Source organism: Pseudophryne corroboree, chromosome 3 (genome assembly GCF_028390025.1).
Source record: "Pseudophryne corroboree isolate aPseCor3 chromosome 3, aPseCor3.hap2, whole genome shotgun sequence".
Taxonomy (NCBI): domain Eukaryota; kingdom Metazoa; phylum Chordata; class Amphibia; order Anura; family Myobatrachidae; genus Pseudophryne; species Pseudophryne corroboree.
Window position 1 is genome coordinate 505,646,459 of NC_086446.1, and position 19,645 is coordinate 505,666,103.

Below are 19,645 nucleotides of genomic sequence, written 5' to 3' on the forward strand. Positions count from 1 at the left end.
TCACAGCTTCTCGTTATATTAAAGAGGCGGCTTCTGATGCCGGTATCCTAGCAGCCAAGGCCTCTACAACGTCAGTCCTGGCTCGCCGGATATTGTGGCTGAGATCCTGGTCTGTGGATCTGGACTCTAGAAAAACCCTGGAGGTACTCCCTTTCAAAGGAGATATTCTGTTTGGGGAGGACTTAAATAAGATAGTGGCTGACTTAGCTACTGCCAAAACTGCCTGTCTGCCAAGTACCGCTCCTTCTGTGTCAAAGGCTAAAGGTACTTCCTTTCGTCCTTCAGGTAAAGCAAAAGGTCAGGCGTACAACAAGCAGGTCCGCACTTCCAAACCTGGTAAGGTGAAGCCAAAAAGAGCCTGGGCGGCCCGTCAGCCAGCTTCCAAGACCGATAAGCCTGCCGCATGACGGGGCGGGCCTCCCCCTGGGGGATCGGCTTCTAGGGTATACCCAGGAATGGTTGAAAACCACTTCAGATGCCTGGGTACGGGAAGTCGTCACTCGAGGTTACGCCATAGCCTTCAAAAACCGACCCCCTCATCGATTTTGCCAGACAGATGTCCCGTCGGACCAGACAAAGGCTAACACTCTACATTCGTGGTACAGACCCTCCTGGATACAGGAGTCGTAGTACAGGTGCCTCTTAAGCAGAGGGGCAGGGGGTACTATGCTGTTTATAGTCCCGAAACCGAATGGGTCCTCCCGGCCCATTCTCAACCTCAAGGCATTGAACAGGTTTGTGAAGGTTTCCAAATTCCGTATGGAAACCCTTCGCTCTATAGTTCTGGCCTTAGAGCCTTGGGACTACATGGTCTCCCTGGACATACAGGATGCTTACCTGCATATTCCTATAGCAGTGTCACATCAGCAATACCTGAGGTTTGCGATTGGCAACCTCCATTACCAGTTTCGGGCGTTACCTTTTGGTTTAACAACGGCTCCGCGAGTCTTCACCAAAGTAATTGCGGTGATGACGGTGGTACTCCGCCGTCAAGGGGTCAGGATACTGCCGTATCTGGACGACTTGTTAATCCTGGCAAATTCCCCAGAACTTCTCCTTCGTCATCTGGATATGACGGTCCGGTTTCTACAAGCCCACGGGTGGCTCATCAACTGGAAGAAATCCTCCCTGATTCCTGCTCAGAGCATGGTGCATCTGGGAGCACTATTGGACACTCACAACCAGAGGTTGTTCTTGTGTCTGGAGAAGGTCCTGAAGCTTCAGGACAGGATTCGTTGCTTCCTTTCTCGTCCGCAAGTGTCGATACATTCGGCAGTGCAGGTGCTGGGCCTCATGGTATCAGAATTCGACATGGTGGAGTATGCTCAATTCCATTCTCGCCCCCTCCAGAGGCTAATTCTAGCCAAGTGAGACGGCCTGCCTCACCGGATCAGGTCTCAAATGATCTCATAGACTCCGGAGGTCCGTCTGTCGCTGCTCTGGTGGCTCCAGGACCAACAATTGTGCAGGGGCCGTCCCTTCTGGATATCCAACTGGGTCCTTTTGACGACAGATGCCAGTCTAAGAGGTTGGGGCGCGGTGCTGGAGCAACACTCCCTTCAGGGTCGGTGGACCAAGGAGGAATCTCTCCTCTCGATCAACATTCTGGAATTGCGGGCGGTCTTCAATGCATTGAACCTGGCCCAGCATTTAATTCAGAACCGTCCTGTTCAAGTGCAGTCGGACAACGCCACCACAGTGGCTTACATAAATCATCAAGGCGGCACTCTAAGTCGTTTAGCAATGAAGGAAGTCTCACGGATTCTACATTGGGCGGAACGCCATCTACCGGCCATATCGGCAATCTTCATTCCGGGTGTCCTGAATTGGGAAGCGGACTTTCTCAGTCGTCAGGACGTGCATGCCGGCGAGTGGGGCCTCCATCTAGAAGTGTTTCAACTCCTAGTGGAAAAGTGGGACCTTCCAGACGTAGATCTGATGGCGTCTCGACACAATCACAAGGTTCTGGTCTTCGGAGCAAGGACAAGGGATCCTTTAGCAGCATTCGTGGATGCGCTGGCGGTGCCGTGGAGGTTTCGGCTGCCGTACGTGTTCCCTCTGGTGTCACTCCTGCCCAGGGTAATTCGGAAGTTCAAGCAAGAAAGAGGAATTCTGCTTCTCGTAGCTCTAGCGTGGCCCAGACGGCACTGGTTCTCAGACCTGCAGGGCCTATCGTCAGAGCGTCCAATTCTACTTCCACAACGCCCAGACCTCCTCGTTCAGGGCCCCTGTGTCTACCAGGACCTAGCCCGGCTGTCTTTGACGGCGTGGCTCTTGAAGCTTCCGTCTTGAGGGCTAAGGGTTTTTCTGAAGAGGTCATTAAAACTATGTTGCGGGCCCGGAAACCGGCTTCTGCTCGAATTTACCATAGGGTCTGGCATTCCTACTTTGTTTGGGGCGCATCTAACAATTATGACGCTTCCAAGTTTAGTACAGCCAAACTTTTGGCTTTTCTGCAACAGGGCCTGGATTTAGGCCTGCATCTGGCCTCCCTCAAGGTTCATATTTCTGCCTTGTCGGTGTGGTTTCAGAGGAAAATTGTGACTTTACTTGATGTTCACTCAGGGTGTGTTGCATATCCAACCTCCCTATGTCCCGCCTGTGGCTCCTTGGGACTTGTCGGTGGTTTGGAGGCGTTGCAGGAGCCTCCGTTTGAACCCTTTGGTTCAGCTGACCTTAAGTGGCTTTCCCTTAAGGTGGTGTTCTTGCTAGCTATTGCCTCGGCTAGAAGAGTGTCGGATTTGGGTGCCCTTTCCTGTAGTTCCCCATATCTGATTTTTCACAGTGACCGGGCGGTACTTCGGACTCGTCCCGGTTATTTACCGAAGGTGGTGTCCTCGTTCCACCTTAACCATGAGATTGTGGTTCCGGCCTTTGTCTCTCCTGATTTGTCTCCCAAAGAGCGGTCTTTGGATGTGGTACGGACTCTCCGTATCTATGTGAAGAGAACTGCTTCTATTCGAAAATCTGATTCTCTTTGTTTTGTTTGGATTTCACAAACGTGGCTGGCCTGCTCACAAGCAGACCCTGGCCCGGTGGATTAGAATGGTGATGGCACATGCTTATGTGAAGGCTGGTCTGTCAGCTCCTGCTCACATTACGGCCCATTTTACTCGGTCTGTTGGACCTTCTTGGGCGGCCCAACGTGGTGCGACCCTTGACCAATTGTGCAAGGCGGCTACGTGGTCCTCCGGGAGCACGCTCATAAGGTTCTATGCCTTCGATACTGCTGCTTCTCAGGATGCTTCCTTTGGACGCCGGGTTCTTGTGCCCGCTACAGTGCATCCCCTCCCATAAGGAACTGCTTTAGGACCTCCCCATTGTCCATACTTGTGGAGACCAGTGTACCCCGCAGCAGAAAACGAGTTTTATGGTAAGAACTTACCGTTGTTAAAACTTTCTGCGAGATACACTGGGCTCCACAAGGCGCCCACCCTGACGCACTTAGCTTCTTTGGGTTGGTATGGCATTAGCCGCTGACACTTCTCCTGTCGTGAGAGTGTGGTGTATGTGGCTACTAACTGTTGTCATCTCTTTTCCTGCTACTGCATTGGACTGGTTAATTAAAAACTGAGCTCCTGTGCAGGGAGGCAGGGTTATAGAGGAGGCGGTGCTGTGCATTCTGGGAACAGTCAAAGCTTTGAGCCTGTTGGTGCCTCGGATCAAGATCCTACTCTACACCCCATTGTCCATCCTTGTGGAGCCCAGTGTACCTCGCAGAAAGAGTTTTAACAACGGTAAGTTCTTACCATAAAACTCGTTTTTACAATTCAGAGACATGTACGTTTTTTTCTAAATAGTGAGATGCATTTGTTCCACTCACAATCGCCCCCATTGTCTGTGTCTAATTTATCCTTATTTTTGCTTCACACATTTTTTGAGGTTGGGAATTCTGTTTAACCCTGTGGTCATGGAGTCCCTCTCATCTATTTGTGATGCTGTTTTAAATCAGAGATGGAATCTGCGCTGCCTACCCTGTTACCTGCCTCACTTACCTCCTCTACAGTACATCTTCTGGGAACCTCTAGCTCCAATTCCCGCCCATTATAGCTCCCTGACAGAGGTTTCTGATGTGATGTCCTAATCATCTCTGACTACTGTAATGACAGAATGCTGTCATTACAGGAACTAGTACCTATAGTCCCAGACAAAAGCACAGGAAGGCAGGTTGTTGCTTACTGATAGCAGTTGATTTACAGATGGACACAATACTGACGGTCATAATACCGCATCGGTATTTCGACTGTCAGTCTATGGCTGTCGGGATTATGACAGTCGGTATTGTGTCCGTCGGTAAATCATACTGAACGCATTGCTTACAGCCATGACCACTGTGGAGGAGAAGGAAGGAAACAGAAGGGGGATATACTGTTGTCTGCAGGACAAATACCTAAACTCCGTAAAGTCAAACAGACTCTTTATACAGGAGCTGCCCTCTAAAATAGGATTGTTTTGGAGTTATGCTACTTGTAAAGTGTACGCTCATAAGCATTGACAGGGCTTTCTATGTAGAAGATTAATAACCACAGTTTTTGTGTGTGCCCAGGTTGAAACTAGAATGAGTTAAACCATACTGTTACCACAAATGGATATATTCTTAATTATAGTTTATTTGTAAAAGGGATTCTAATGGATTGAAGAAATTTGATCCTGTGTTATTGTCTAGGGCACAGTTCCTCTCCGGCTCCCCTGCCACTCTTAACCATTGTAAACACTACTAGTATTCAAATGTGCAAAATGGGTTTAGTTGATTATAGTTCATTGGTAACTATAAACTTCCTAGTTCATATATGTATTCTTGTAGTAAAGCTTGGTCCCAGTTACTGTGTGGACAGGTAAAAATATGTACTGTTCCTCTCTCTCTGCAGTCCTCTCTTGGCAGTGTCCTTTGCTGCAGCCTGCGCAATCCCTGGGATCTCATTGCTGACCTTCGCTGTCAATCCTCTGACCGGGGCCCTGGGTGCTTTCAATATCTTCCTTTACACCTGCTGTTACACCCCTATGAAACGGCTCAGCATCACCAATACCTGGGTGGGTTCCGTGGTGGGTGCTATCCCACCAATAATGGGCTGGACCGCAGCAACTGGCAGCCTGGATGCAGGTGAGTAACTTTTAAGAAATGCATTGTTCAGTAATTGTTGGAGGCTATTTGGAACCAAGGCTTGACTGTTATTTAGATGTGTTTTCCTCAGGTCAGATCCTGTTAAATACAATCCACCTTTCTATTACGTCCTTGAGGATGTTGGGTACACCAAAAGAATCATGGGATATAGACGGATCCGCAGGAGACATGGGCACTTTAAGACTTTCAAAGGGGGCGTGACCTGGCTCCTCCCTCTATATCCCTCCCCAGGCTCACTTTAGAAAATGTGCCCTGCGAGATGGAGGCACTTGGGGGAGCTCTTAGAGTTTCTCTGAAAAGACTTAATGTTAGGTTTTTTATTTTGGGGAGATCTGCTGACTACAGACTCCCTGCTTCGTGGGAAAGAGGAGAGAGCAGTCTAGACCCACTTCTAATGAGTTTCAGGGCTCTGCTGCTGCTGACAGGATGCCTTCAGCTCCTGAGGGGAGATGAACGCCGGGCTCTCCTGGATGCTCGCTCCCACAGCTTGCCGTCCCCCCTCTTCAAGCCAGAAGTCAGAAGACAGGTGAGTATGTGAGAAAAAGACATCTCCTCTTCAACAAAGACGGCATATAGAGGTACCGCGCAACGTGATTTGCTCAGTGCGAGCCAGGTTCCCGGACTGTCCACACCGCTGGGTGCAGGGCGCTGGGGGGGGGGGGCGGCCTTGGGGAGCTGAAAATACCTAATAAATAAGGCTGGCATATCTGTACAGTGCCCTGGCACTGCCCGCAAACCCCCGCCAGGATAAACATGTAAAAATAAGCGGGAAGAAACGCGCCATGTTGGGGGCGGGGCTTCTTCCTCCAGGCTCACTCTGCACCATTTCCTGCTCCAAGCAGCAGCGCTGGTCCTTCCTCACAGCATCAAGTACCAGGGGCTATAAAACGAGGGGGGGGGGGCAGATTATTTACATACATATTATAGCGCTGCAGCTCTGTGACACTTGAGGGTGTTTTTCAGACCTGCACTTTGGCGCTCGGGTGTGAGCTGGCTCCTTTCCTTTTGTTCCCTCACAGGCTTTCTTTTGGGTGCTGTTAGGGAGACAACATGTCTGAGGCAGAATTTTCCTCTCAGGGGGATAATTTATTGGGGACACCAAAATGTTTGGGGGTCCTGTTGGCACCGCCGACTGCTGATTGGTTAACTGCTTTAAATGCTAATGTTACTTTATTAAATCAAAAGTTTACTGAATCTGACTCTCATCTGCAGATTTGGAAGAGATCAGTAGATGACGCTTTATTACAAGGGTCACAAAAACGTGGTGTTGACCAATTAGATGACTCAGATACCGACACGGACTCTGATACCGGTGCCGATTATGCTGATTCTAGATTAGATCCTAAAATTGGCTAAGAGTATTCAATATATGATTGTGGCTGTCAAAGACATATTACGTATTGACGAGGACCCCTTTACACCAGAAACGAGGGTCCTTATTTACAAAGAAAAGAGACGCTCTGTTTCTTTTCCTCCTTGTTTTGAACTAAATGACCTTTTTGATGGCATTTGGAATACACCTGATAAGAAATTTCTCATTCCTAATAGGATCAAGGTGGCATACCCCTTTCCCGCAGCGGATAGGGATAAGTGGGAAATACCACCCACAGTAGACAAAGCCCTAGCACGCTTGTCTAAACAGGTAGCGCGCCCTGCGGCTCAGTCGACGACTCTTAAGGAGCCGGCTGATCGTAAGCAGGAGGCTACTTTAAAAGCTATTTTTACTACCACGGGGACGCAGCTTAGACCGCTTATTGCGTCAGCGTGGGTTAGTAGCGCCATTGAAAAATGGGCTGAAAGTTTATCTGCGGATTTAGATACTCTGGATAGGAATAGCATCCTAGTGACGCTTGGTTATATCAGGGACGCGGCTGCGTACTTGAAGGAGGCTGCAAGAGATGCTGGCCTCCTTGGGGATAAGGCTAATGCTATGTCAATTGCGGCTAGGCGTGCGCTATGGACTCATCAATGGAATGCTGATGCTGATTCCAAGAAAAATATGGAGTCCCTTCCCTTTAAGGGTGGGGAACTGTTTGGTGACGGCCTTACTAATTTAGTATCAGCGGCCACAGCGGGTAAATCTACTTATTTACCTAATGCTCCTGCGCAACAGAAGAAACCGCACTATCAAATGCAGTCCTTTCGGCCCAATAAATATAGAAAAGGCCGAGGTAACTACTTCCTCGCTACCAGAGGTAGAGGAAGGGGCAAGAGAACTTCCGCCTCCTCGAGTTCACAAGAGCAGAAGTCCTCCCCGGCTTCCACCAAATCCACCGCATGACGCCGGGTCTCCCTTACAGGAGACCGCACCGGTGGGGGCACGTCTAAGGCTTTTCAGTCAGGTTTGGGTTCGCTCGGACCTGGACCCTTGGGTGTTACAAATTGTGACCCAAGGGTACAAACTGGAATTCCAAGACGTTCCCCCTTGCCGTTTTTTCAAATCACCCTTACCAGTTTCGCTTCCAGACAGAGTTCTAGTCTGTGGAGCAATACAAAAATTATGTCAAAATCAGGTTGTGATCCCGGTCCCCGGGCACAACAAAGGGAAGGGTTTTATTCAAGCCTATTTGTACTGCCGAAGCCGGAGGAGGGGGAATTCATGGTGTCTTTGGACATAAAGGATGCCTACCTTCATGTTCCCATTTATCCCCCTCATCAGAGTTATCTCCGGTTTGCAATCCAGGATACTCATTACCAATTTCAGACGTTGCCGTTTGGCCTGGCCACAGCTCCGAGGATTTTCACAAAAGTCATGGTTGAAATGATGGTTCTCCTCAGAAAAAGAGGAGTTACAATTATCCCGTACTTGGACGATCTCCTGATAATGGCGAGGTCCAATGAAAAACTGGTACAGGACATTGCACTGTCTCTGTCGCTTCTACAGCAGAACGGCTGGCTCTTGAACCTGCCGAAATCACACTTAATTCCAACAACCCGGTTGGCATTTTTGGGTATGATTCTGGACACGGTCCAGCTGAGAGTGTTCCTCCCTCCGGAGAAAGCACTGGAAATTCAGAGTTTGGTAAAACTCATTCTGAAACCACCAACTGTCTCCATTCATCAATGCATTCGATTGCTGGGGAAGATGGTGGCGGCATACGAGGCCCTCCAATTCAGGAGGTTCCATGCCAGAGTGTTTCAGTGGGACCTGTTGGACAAGTGGTCCGGATCCCACCTTCATATGCACCGGAGGATAGTTCTATCCCCCAACACCAGAATCTCACTCCTGTGGTGGCTACACAGCTCTCACCTCTTAGAAGGACGCAGATTCGGGATCCAAGACTGGATCCTAGTGACCACGGATGCAAGTCTCCGGGGTTGGGGAGCAGTCACACAAGGGATGACCTTCCAAGGAAGATGGTCAAGTCAGGAAACTCTTCTTCACATAAACGTGCTGGAGTTGAGGGCCATTTACAATGGCCTTTTACAAGCGGAGCATCTTCTTCGAAACCGGCCTGTCCTGATCCAATCGGACAATGTGACAGCAGTAGCATACATAAACCGCCAAGGCGGCACAAAGAGCAGAACAGCAATGGCAGAAGCCACAAGGATTCTTCGCTGGGCAGAGACTCGGGTAAGCGCTCTGTCGGCAATTTTCCTTCCGGGAGTGGACAACTGGGAAGCAGACTTCCTCAGCAGACACGATTATATCCAGGAGAGTGGAGCCTCCATCAGGAGGTCTTCTCCCTACTAACAAATCTATGGGGGGTTCCCCACATAGACATGATGGCGTCCCGCCACAACAAAAAACTACTAAAGTATTGTTCCCGGTCCAGGGACCCTCAGGCGGCGGCAGTGGATGCACTGACGTCACCTTGGGTGTATCCGTCGGTGTACGTTTTCCCTCCGCTTCCTCTAATTCCAAAGGTTTTGAGAATCCTAAGAAAATCACAGATTCAAGCGCTCCTTGTAGTTCCAGACTGGCCAAGGAGAATTTGGTACCCGGATCTTCAGGAGTTGTTAATCGAAGATCCATTGCCTCTTCCTCTTCGTGAGGATCTGCTGCGGCAGGGGCTGTTCGTCTATCAAGACTTACAGCGGCTACGTTTGACGGCATGGCGGTTGAACGCCAGATTTTAGGCCGTAAGGGTATTCCCGATGAAGTCATCCCCAGTCTTATCCTTACTAGGAAGGGTGTGACGTCGAAACACTATCACCGTATTTGGAGGAAATATATTTCCTGGTGCGAGTCCAAGAAAGCTCCAGTGGAGACGTTTGACCTTGGACGTTTTCTCCATTTTCTACAAAATGGAGTGGATGCGGGCCTTAAGTTAGGCTCCATAAAAGTGCAGATTTCTGCTTTGTCATTTTTCTTCCAGAAACAATTGGCCTCACTTCCTGAGGTGCAGACCTTTGTAAAAGGGGTCCTGCACATCCAACCTCCTTTTGTGCCACCTGTGGCACCTTGGGATCTTAATGTGGTTTTGACATTCCTAAAATCACATTGGTTTGAACCTTTAAGTAAAGTGGAGTTGAAATTCCTCACTTGGAAGGTTGTCATTTTGTCAGCATTGGCATCCGCAAGGTGGGTGTCTGAATTGGCGGCCTTGTCTCACAAGAGCCCTTATTTGATCTTCCATGAAGATAGGGCAGAATTGAGAACTCAGCAACAATTTCTGCCAAAGGTGGTTTCCTCTTTTCATATTAACCAACCTATTGTGGTGCCAGTGGCTACTGGCACTTTGGCTGAGGAAAAGTCTCTGGATGTCATCAGAGCTTTGAAAATTTACGTTGCCAGAACGGCTCCAGTTAGAAAAACAGAGTCTCTGTTTGTGCTATATGCTCCCAATAAACTTGGGTATCCTGCTTCCAAGCAGACCATTGCCCGCTGGATATGTCACATGATTCAGCAGGCTCATTCCACTGAAAGTTTGCCGTTACCTAAATCGGTAAAAGCCCATTCCACTAGGAAGGTGGGCTTGTCCTGGGCGGCTGCCCGGGGTGTCTCGGCATTACAACTTTGCAGAGCTGCTACTTGGTCGGGGTCAAACACGTTTGCTAAGTTTTACAAGTTTGATACCTTGGCCGATGAAGACCTAAAGTTTGGTCAATCGGTGCTGCAGAGTCATCCGCACTCTCCCGCCCGTTATAGAGCTTTGGCATAATCCCATGGTTCTTTTGGTGTCCCCAACATCCTCAAGGACGTAATAGAAAACAGGATTTTAATACCTACCGGTAAATCCTTTTCTATAAGTCCGTAGAGGATGTTGGGCGCCCGTCCCAGTGCGTACTGTATCTGCAGTTTAGTTCTGGTTACACACAGGTTGTGTTTATGGTTTCTTCAGCTTGTTGCTGAATTTTGTTCATGTCCGTTGGCATGTGTTCAGTTGAATGCCATGTTATTCGGCATGTTTATGGCGTGAGCTGGTATGATGCTCACCTTGTTGTTAATTCCTTTCCTCAAAATGTCCATCTCTCCGGGCACAGTTCCAAACGGAGTCTGGGGAGGGATATAGAGGGAGGAGCCAGGTCACGCTCCCTTTGAAAGTCTTAAAGTGCCCATGTCTCCTGCGGATCCGTCTATATCCTATGGTTCTTTTGGTGTCCCCAACATCCTCTACGGACTTATAGAAAAGGATTTACTGGTAGGTATTAAAATCCTGTTATCTGTCCATAAGCACTCAACAAATTTGCCCCCTTCACTTGTGTTGAAGCACCCAGTTTTACAAGTCAAGTTATATCAAATTGCTAAGGCAAAACACACCTTTATATACAATTCATTTCATAAATCTTAAACTATTATATTTGTTAAGTAATACAGTTAAGCACTGTATGCGGTTAAATTACCAGCTGTCAGGATCCCGGCAGTCAAGACACCGACGCCGGAATCCCGACAGCCGGAGAAATGCCGGCGGTCGGAATCCCGACCAAATCCCGGTATTCCCACTTGGGTAGTGGTCCACGCCAACAACCGAGGGGGGTTGCCACCGTTCCTGAAGTATGGCGAGCGTAGCAAGCCCGCTAGGGGACACGCTGTGCTTGCTGCCGGGATTCTGGCTGTCAGGTTCCCAGCGTCGGCCTCCTGATCCCTTAAGCACAAACTTACTAATGTAGCAAGCTCATTTCTGGTTCAGAATGTCACCACTTCTTCCTGTATAACTTGCTCGCCTGACATCAGTCGCTGTTCTTGTACCTTCTTGAGGTCTTACTGTCATGGTGGCTTTATTCCTGCCCCTCTCCCTACCCTCCTCTCCACTGCTGGCATTTCTTCACTAAGGCCAGTAGCTCACTATGCCAATAAGAACGTGGGTCAGCATGGATTAGATAGATCCATATTAGCTACACCACTTCCCCTCCCCACACAAGTAAGTGTGGCTATATGCAGCCAGATTCGCATACAATAACCCACAAATCTGGGGCGAGAAATGGCTGTGAGGGGGTCAGTTCTGCCAGCAATTGTACACCATTGCAACGGCAAGTCACCCTGCTCGCATGCGGGAGCAAGTTAATTGTACTGACCACTATGACTTACAATTAGTGGCAGAAATTATATTTTAAATGTTAAATGCTGACACAATATATCTAACTCTCACTTAGGGCCTGATTCATAGGTGCAAGTAGATCATGATCCACTGCGATTTCTCACAGATTCTCAAGTGTGAAAATATGCGAATACCTGTTTAAGTGTTACCCTTGTGCACTAGCGCGTGATGGACTTCGCAAACCCTGCAGCAGCCACTTTGCATACCTGAGCAATTCTTAAGTGCGCTGGGAGATCCAATCTCTCCACCATTACATAGTGTAGGTTGGAACAACGACTCCACGAGCAGCCCAAGCTTTGCACTGTCTCCCTTGTAACTTTCTTAAGATATGGCCACTGTGACTGCAGTGCTGCGGAAGAGATCATAGCCACATGCTCAAACATGCTCATGGCACTCCCATAACATGCCCATGACACCTCCTCTTTTTAAAAAGACTTTGTGTCTTATCCAATTGCTGGCGAAATTTTGAAAAACCTTGTGGTGCTGGGTTTTCCCCGCAGCCGCAAGGTTTTTCCTATTCAATTGTGGCTAGATAATCAGTCGTGGTAATTTCTGTAGGAGTTACTGCAACTTTTTTCTCACAGCCCAGAATAGGTCTATAAAAAGTTTAAATTCCTATGTTAAGTTAAAAATATCAAAGACCTCTTCAGAAGCCATTGGACACCCCTAATGACTAATTAGGCAATTGGAAGTTTTCAATTAGCCTAATTGGTCTAATAACTACATTCATTATTGGAGTGGAAATAAAAATTTCCTTAAATTACCCTAAAATAAACTTTAGTTTTTTTATGCACCCCAAATGATAAAAGTATTTATTTAAACACATTATTTTTTATTTACAAATGGCTGCAAATTAACAAATCACTTTTTTTTTTGCTTCTTTTTTGCATTTTTCATTTAATTTGTTTGTAATTTTTTGCTTAATAAAAATGTGCTAATCATCCATTTGCAGCATTTTTAAATAAAATCTCTTTATTTGGATAGTAACCACAGTTGCCCAATATTTTAAAACAAAAACAAAAAATTGGGGTACAAGCTGCTTCCCTGTTTTTATTTTTCATTGGTTTATTTTTTCAATTCCCGTGTGTATTAGCATGAGAAAATGTGCAACCTTCTTTTTTTTGTGTGTGACTATCTCTAATATCGGGAGTGCGCTAATTTGCGTTAATGAAAAATAAGTCCACGATAATTTTTACTGCAAACATTTTGTTGCTTCAAGTTGAATATGTCCCCTTAAGTCACTTTACAGTCACCTCCATGAAATGCCCATGGATCGCAGAAGCTGTCTCAAGTAATACCGAAGTCGTACATACATGCTTACACTGCTGCACACCCTGGTACATGTGTGTGTGCAGTAAGGGATTCCTAGCGTTTTGGCACATGTGCAGTAGTAAACACCAGTACTGTGACCACCTCTGAATCAGGCCCCGAAATTATGTGATAGCAGGAACCAAAAAGTAAGACCGGGATCTTGGGGTTCAGGTCTACAGTATTATTATTATTACATTTTATTTATAAGTTGCCCAAAGTGTTTTGCAGCGCCGTACAAAGGACAGTGTGGGGAGACAAAACTTAGCGTTACGGTAAATAAATAACAGAAATAGAGTAAAGGTAACAAAGAGCACCACAATTCTCAAGACATAATACAGCTTAGATGTAAGTAGTGAGGGAGTGATCATCGTACAGTAGGTGATGAATTCTATAGGTGAGGGTTAAGGAATGAAGACAATCCAAGAACAGGGTGACTGAAGAGTCTTCAGTTGGTCTTACTGACTCCTAAAGTGTTAAACGAGTTACTCTGCTGTTCTGTTGGAAAAATCAATTAATCATGTTCACAGAATGAGGAATTTATAGTGACCCCCAGATAGGAGGGTGGCTTTTGCCATTTCTTATTAACCCCTGATGTGCCACGTTAAATCCTCTGTATGTAAGCTGCAGGCTAATCGGCTTATACAGCCTGCAATTAACCTTAGGCTCTCCCATAATGGATACTGAGGAGGACTGTGGTGTGTAGGCTCTAGCTGTGACATAGCTTTGGAACACTGAATTCTCAATACTTAGTGGGACAAGTATACAGACATAGAGAAAGAGGTGTCCCACCCTGCCACAGTACAACCCTGTCCTTATACTAGTCAGTACTGACTTTGTACCCTGCTACACTATACCCATGTCTTTATGGAGTTCTTCTCTGTACCACACCGCATTACAGCCCGCTTCTTAAAAGTCAAAACTGGCCCTGTAACTTGACACACTAGAGCCTTCTCCTTATTGATGTCAGTGATGCCACGTGCCCTGCCATATTACAGTCCTGTCCTTAGAAATCAGTACTAACCCCGTACCCTTATAGCCCTGTGTTTATAGTAGTCAGAACTGACCCTGTGCCCTGATACTCTGTATCCCTGTCCTTGTATATCTGTACTGACCCCGTTCCCTGCCACACACTACACCCTGTCCTTAGAGGTTAGCACCAGCCTTGTACTCTGCCACGCTGTAACCTTGTTTTTATCAGTACTGACCCTGTACCCTGACTCACTGTACCCTCGCCCTTGCATAACAGTACTGACCCGTTCCCTGCCACACACAATACCCTATCTCCTTATACGATTTAGTACTAACCCACTACAGCACTGTACTTATGTAGGTCAGTACCGTACACTGCCACATTACAGTCCTCTCCTTAAAGAGGTCACTACCAACCATGTGTCCTTTCAAACTCTAACCCAGTGCTTATAGAAGTCAGTAGTGACCCAGTACCCAGCCACACTACAGTCCTATGCTTTTAAAGGTCAGTACTGACATGTATGTACCTTCAATGCCAACATCAATAAGGCATGGTCTTAGACATAGATTACATAATCCTGCTCCTATGCTGAGAGGAACTAACTGTACTGTACTTTGATTGTCAAAGCCCACCACCCGTGGGGATTTTCATATCAAGGACTACTTATATAGTATGTCAATACAAAATCTACAGGGAAGAAATTTACATTTGTGTTGTCACGCTGTACTAATGACAGCCTCTATTTGTAAAAACCATTCTCCATATTACTACCAGGTAGACAATAGTGATGGTCTTGAGGGCACCTTAATTGCTACTCTTCTAATCAGTCCACATTGTGTAAGGGGTGAGGACCCAGACCCTATCTACATTCTTCTTGTCAGGACTGCTGTAAGTAGCTCAATCAGACACAGTAAGCGAGTGCTGCACTTCATATGAAGAGGGGGCTGTGGAAACACCAATAGCTTATGTGCACTGTGTATCCTTAGGGACAGACTTAACTCTATGTGCTGTTGAGATTATGTAGCACAAAATACAGTATATGGAAATAAATTACCTTTTTGGTTATCTATAAAATGTTTAATTCTGGTGATTTTATAAAGTGGGTGAGCTGTTAAGTCCACAAAAAATATTTATAATGATGCATAGTACATTTTTTATTAATGGAAAGAGCGTTAATCTGACACTATAATACAATAATACATTGTAACATGATACATAAGGGAGTATTCTATCAGAATAATCTTAATAGGCATCTAATGTTATGAGGAGAGGATCCAGACCCAAAGAACGTGTGGGATTGCTGGGTTTACCCCCAAGAAATGTCCTGATCACCTTACCCTTGCTCAGTGAGCTTGCACTCTATCCGTGTAAAGAATATAAATTGGAAAACCACTGTAGTAGTATAGACACCACCCTGCTCATGTAATTTTTAGAGAGCTGCTCCTGTATAGTGTACCTTGAGTCCTGTTGGAGAAAGAGTCATATAAATATAATCATTATTATTATTTTCTGTACCTCACAGAAACCTGTGCCTCTCACTCTCATATTCACATCCGTCTCACCCCGACCTCTTGCAGTGACACTGTAAAAAACGTAGCTGTCACTATAGGGTAGAAACACGTACTGTCGCCTTCCTAACACTGACGTGATGCCAGGAGAGACCCTTAGTGGAAGAACCCTTCCTGTGGGGTACTTTGATCTGTTTAGGTAACAAAGAAACAAACATCCTCGCTCTGATGAATGATGGAGTTCCCAATCATTTATTTTCTCAGCTTTTGCCGCCGCACAAGTCAAGGCCGTATGTTTACTTGCAGCGACGTTTGAGGATTCTTCTACAGACTGTTTAAATAACATGTTCTAAGAGCTGTGCCCTCAGGCTGGGGCCATATCAATTAGACTCAGGATCTCAAGTCACTGTGTAAAATGAATTGTGTTAATGACTGAAGGAAGAGGCCTTTTCTTCTTGTAATGCCCATTTTCTTCACTACGTAAGCAGTACCACAGCACTTATAGCGTCAGTTAGTGCCCATCTGCCGCTACAGTCTTTCCCTGGTGTACACCGTGTGAAAGGACTGAGACACCCACTATGCTGTAATACCGCCTGGTGCCCCTTTAGACACCACCATCACTTCCACCTTCTAAACTTGAAGCAGCCTTATGGCTCCATCTGCGTATAGCCTCCACTGTCAGCAGTTGAGCGTCTGTGTACGCAATCACTTCAGTGACACTCCCATAACACACAAGCATGACGGACCATCTTTATGCATATCTTTAGCCAGCGCATTTCCAAGACCTTTCTGATACAATGCATTTCAGTCACAACCGAGCCTCTGTGCTTACACTCTGTATGCACTGTAGGATTTCTTTAGATATTTTCATGAACACGCAGTAGCAAAGACTCCATGAGCATCGGCTCTGCATGCCACTCAGAATCAGAGGGGTATTCAATTAAGTGACGTTTTTTCGACTGGTTGAAAAAATGGCACTAATTCGACAAAGGGTATTCAATTGTAGGCGTTTTCACCCATTTTTTAATCCATTTCCGTCCATGCCGTTTCACTTTTTTTTGTCGAATTGCCATGGGCGAAAATTGTGCCAAAAACGTGCGAAAACGCCTGCAGATTCACCAAAACACGTGTATTGACAAATTCGCTGATACACGTGCTTTTTGCCAGTGCCGGATTTTTCAACCAGTCGAAAAAACGTTACGGACATAAATAGGTTGAATGTAAATTCGACCTAAAAATGGGCGAAAAGTGCATTTTTTTCGACTGGTTAACTAATTGAATACCCCCCTCAGGCACTTAGTGGCTATTTCACAGCAGCCTTGGAATAGGACATACCCATGTGAGCCTGCTTGTAAATGTTCCTCCCTCTGGGATAGGACAAATGCTACACTTATCTTAGCAAAGAGGCTGAGAAGCAACACACAACATTGTCTCACAGCCTAAACAAGAGAGAATTGGTAAGTAAATCCATCTGAAATTTACAATTTTGCTACTACCATGTTGCGTGTACGTTTAAAATCCAGGCAGTATTCACTGCACATACTCCTCGCATTACAGCATGGTTTGTCCTGTAGTTGGGTTTGCTCCTAACATTCAGTGAGGCCCTAAAATGCTACTTGGAATTATTGGGGAAGACATGCAAATTCCCCCAGTTCCAACGGTCAGAATGCTGACAGCCAATAAATAGTGGAGGGATACATCCAACTTGCATACAGCTATAGTCCTATTTTTAGATCTCATCAGTGCAAGATTCGAAGCAATAGCTATTACAGTCAGGGGTGCAACTTGAAATGAGTACTGTACGCCATTTTATAGGGGCCACACAGAATTCGACTTGTCGAATAGTACGTGAATCGGCGGTATAGCTGCCGATTCACATACTTTTGAGTGAAACGGGGCCAAATTCGACAGGATTTGGACCCGTTTCAGACCATCTCAGTCCGACATAAAAAAAATGTCGGACTGAGTTGTGGGACCCAGAGGAGGAGGGGGGGGGGGGACAGCGGCGGGCATACAGGGGAGAGCAGCGCTACAGCAGGATGTCTCACAGCTGCACCGCTCACGGCAGCGTCCACCCGGCTCCAGCAAGTGACGTCACGCTTGCTGGAGCCGGGTGGACACTGCCGTGAGGTCTGGCGGCTGTGAGACAACCTCCTGCAGCGCTACTGTAGCGCTGCTTTCCTCTGTCTGCCCGCGGCTGTCCCCACTGGTCTCCCTGCGCCCCCCCCCTCTCCTCCTCTGCGTCCCTCATCTCAATTCGACTTTTTAAAAGTCGAATTGAGATGAGATTGAATAGGGGTTGTCGGATCCATTCTGACAAATGCATGTCGGAATGGATCCGACCCTAATTGAATATACCCCAGAGTCTCATAACAGCGGATCCGTTCCCTTTCCTTCTATGCAGAATGGAATTTTGGGCCCTAGAATGTCACCTCCAGTACACAGACTTCTGTGAGCAAGAGATGTTAAACCACGTTATCTGTGTCACTCAAAGCACCCAAAATACATTTACTGTAAGGTTCCCTGGGCAATATTTTATAACTGAAGAGGCACATTTTTATTTTTTTGTTTTATACATGCAATGCACAGTTCCTACTGTGTGCTGGGGTGTGGATTCTGACAGCACAACGACAAGTCAGTTGTTACGTTATGTACTTTGTCTGCTCTGTTTGGGTCGATCGTCTATGAAGCACTCAGACTGTAGTTGTGACTGAGTACATGAAGCAGCATGCATAGACTACAGTCTAATAGCATTGGTTCCCTAGTGAATTGCATTCTGGACATTGGATTATCCCACAATATGGCTGCCTCTACTTTGCCTGCGATTATGCTTACTAGACGTTTAGAGCAGTTGCATAGAGCACCAGATCATTCTGCTTTTCCCAGATAACACATTGCTGAGGGCTGCAGTTCCATGCAACAGTTGTAATCTGCATGTCTGTAGATAGAGAATGGTGGGAATTTTATTCAGAGGTAAACAAAACACATATGAAAGGTAGTCTCTCTGTAATGTATAGATGTGTCATCATACATCTAGGGGTTGGTTATGGAATGCCGGGATCCCAGCCGCCAGAATGCCGGCAGGGGGGCGAGCGCACAGATTCTATTCTATTCTCTTCACTCATCTCAAAATATCTCCCTACCCGACCTCTCCGCTCTGCACAAGATCTACTTCTCTCATCCACACGCATTACTTGTTCACACTCAAAATTACAGGACTTTATCCGGGCTTCACCCACTCTGTGGTATGCCGTCCCACGCACAATAAGACTCGCCTCTAGACTCCAAACCTTTAAACGTTCCCTGAAAACTCACCTCTTCAGAGAAGCCTATCAAATTCCAGACCTACCCACATAACCTTCAGTGCTTCCCTATCTAATTACATCCTATCTGTATAGTATACATAACATCACATATTTTGTCTTTCTTTACTTTCACACCCTCCTGATACTTGGCCAACATTGCAGGGTGATCATATCATACAACCCATTAAGAACCTAGCAATCTGGTGGACCATTATGCAATAGGTAGCTTCTATCCTTGTGTATCAATGCCTATTTCCTTGTAGATTGTAAGCGGGCGAGCAGGGCCTTCCTAACTCTATGTCTGTCTGTTTTTACCCAGTTTTGTTCTGTTACCGTTGTTCTGATTGTAAAGCGCGACGGAATATGCTGCGCTATATAAGAAACTGTTCATAAATAAATAATATTCCTACTCTATGGGTGTCGGGAACACCCACGAGTGGGAATAGCCCTGGCGCAGTTGTCAGCATTCTCAGCGGTGCAGATCCCGGCGTTGGTTTTCTATCTGCCGGGATCCCGACCACTGGGATATTAACTACATCCCACATCTAGCCTCGATACGCCATATGAGATGCCTAGCGGGAGTGAGCCCACAGGTCTCAAGAGACACTGCTAGCATCGAGCATCTCTTTTGCCCACTAATGCATGTTAGTCGCAATGCAGTGCGACTGTGCTGATTAATTTGAAATGCACACTTGTATATGCACACTTGCGGGCTAAGTCTGTATATGGAGCACAATGGAAAAAAGCCCTGGCCGCTGCAGCGTAGCATTTGGTATACAGACTCAGGCGCACACTGATATATAAGTGTCACATAACAAATTAATCAGCACATTGCGATGCATTTGCGGGTAGACAAGGCGGTTGATGCAAGCAGAGTCTCACGGGAGTTGGTGCGCCAAGAGGGGCCATTTGGCGCAATTGCAGCAATGATTTATGAGGAAACATCT

At 46.6% G+C, this 19,645-nt stretch overlaps 1 protein-coding gene across 2 annotated transcripts in view; it reads left to right on the plus strand.

Annotated features, from left to right (window-relative positions):
• LOC135056166 (protoheme IX farnesyltransferase, mitochondrial) overlaps positions 1 to 19,645 on the plus strand; it is a 316,437-nt gene that overhangs the window by 294,804 nt on the left and 1,988 nt on the right. For both annotated transcript variants that reach the window (XM_063961020.1, XM_063961019.1), the window contains exon 6: positions 4,869 to 5,101. In XM_063961020.1, coding sequence (XP_063817090.1) covers positions 4,869 to 5,101 — 233 coding nt within the window. The remainder of the gene's footprint in view (positions 1 to 4,868; positions 5,102 to 19,645) is intronic.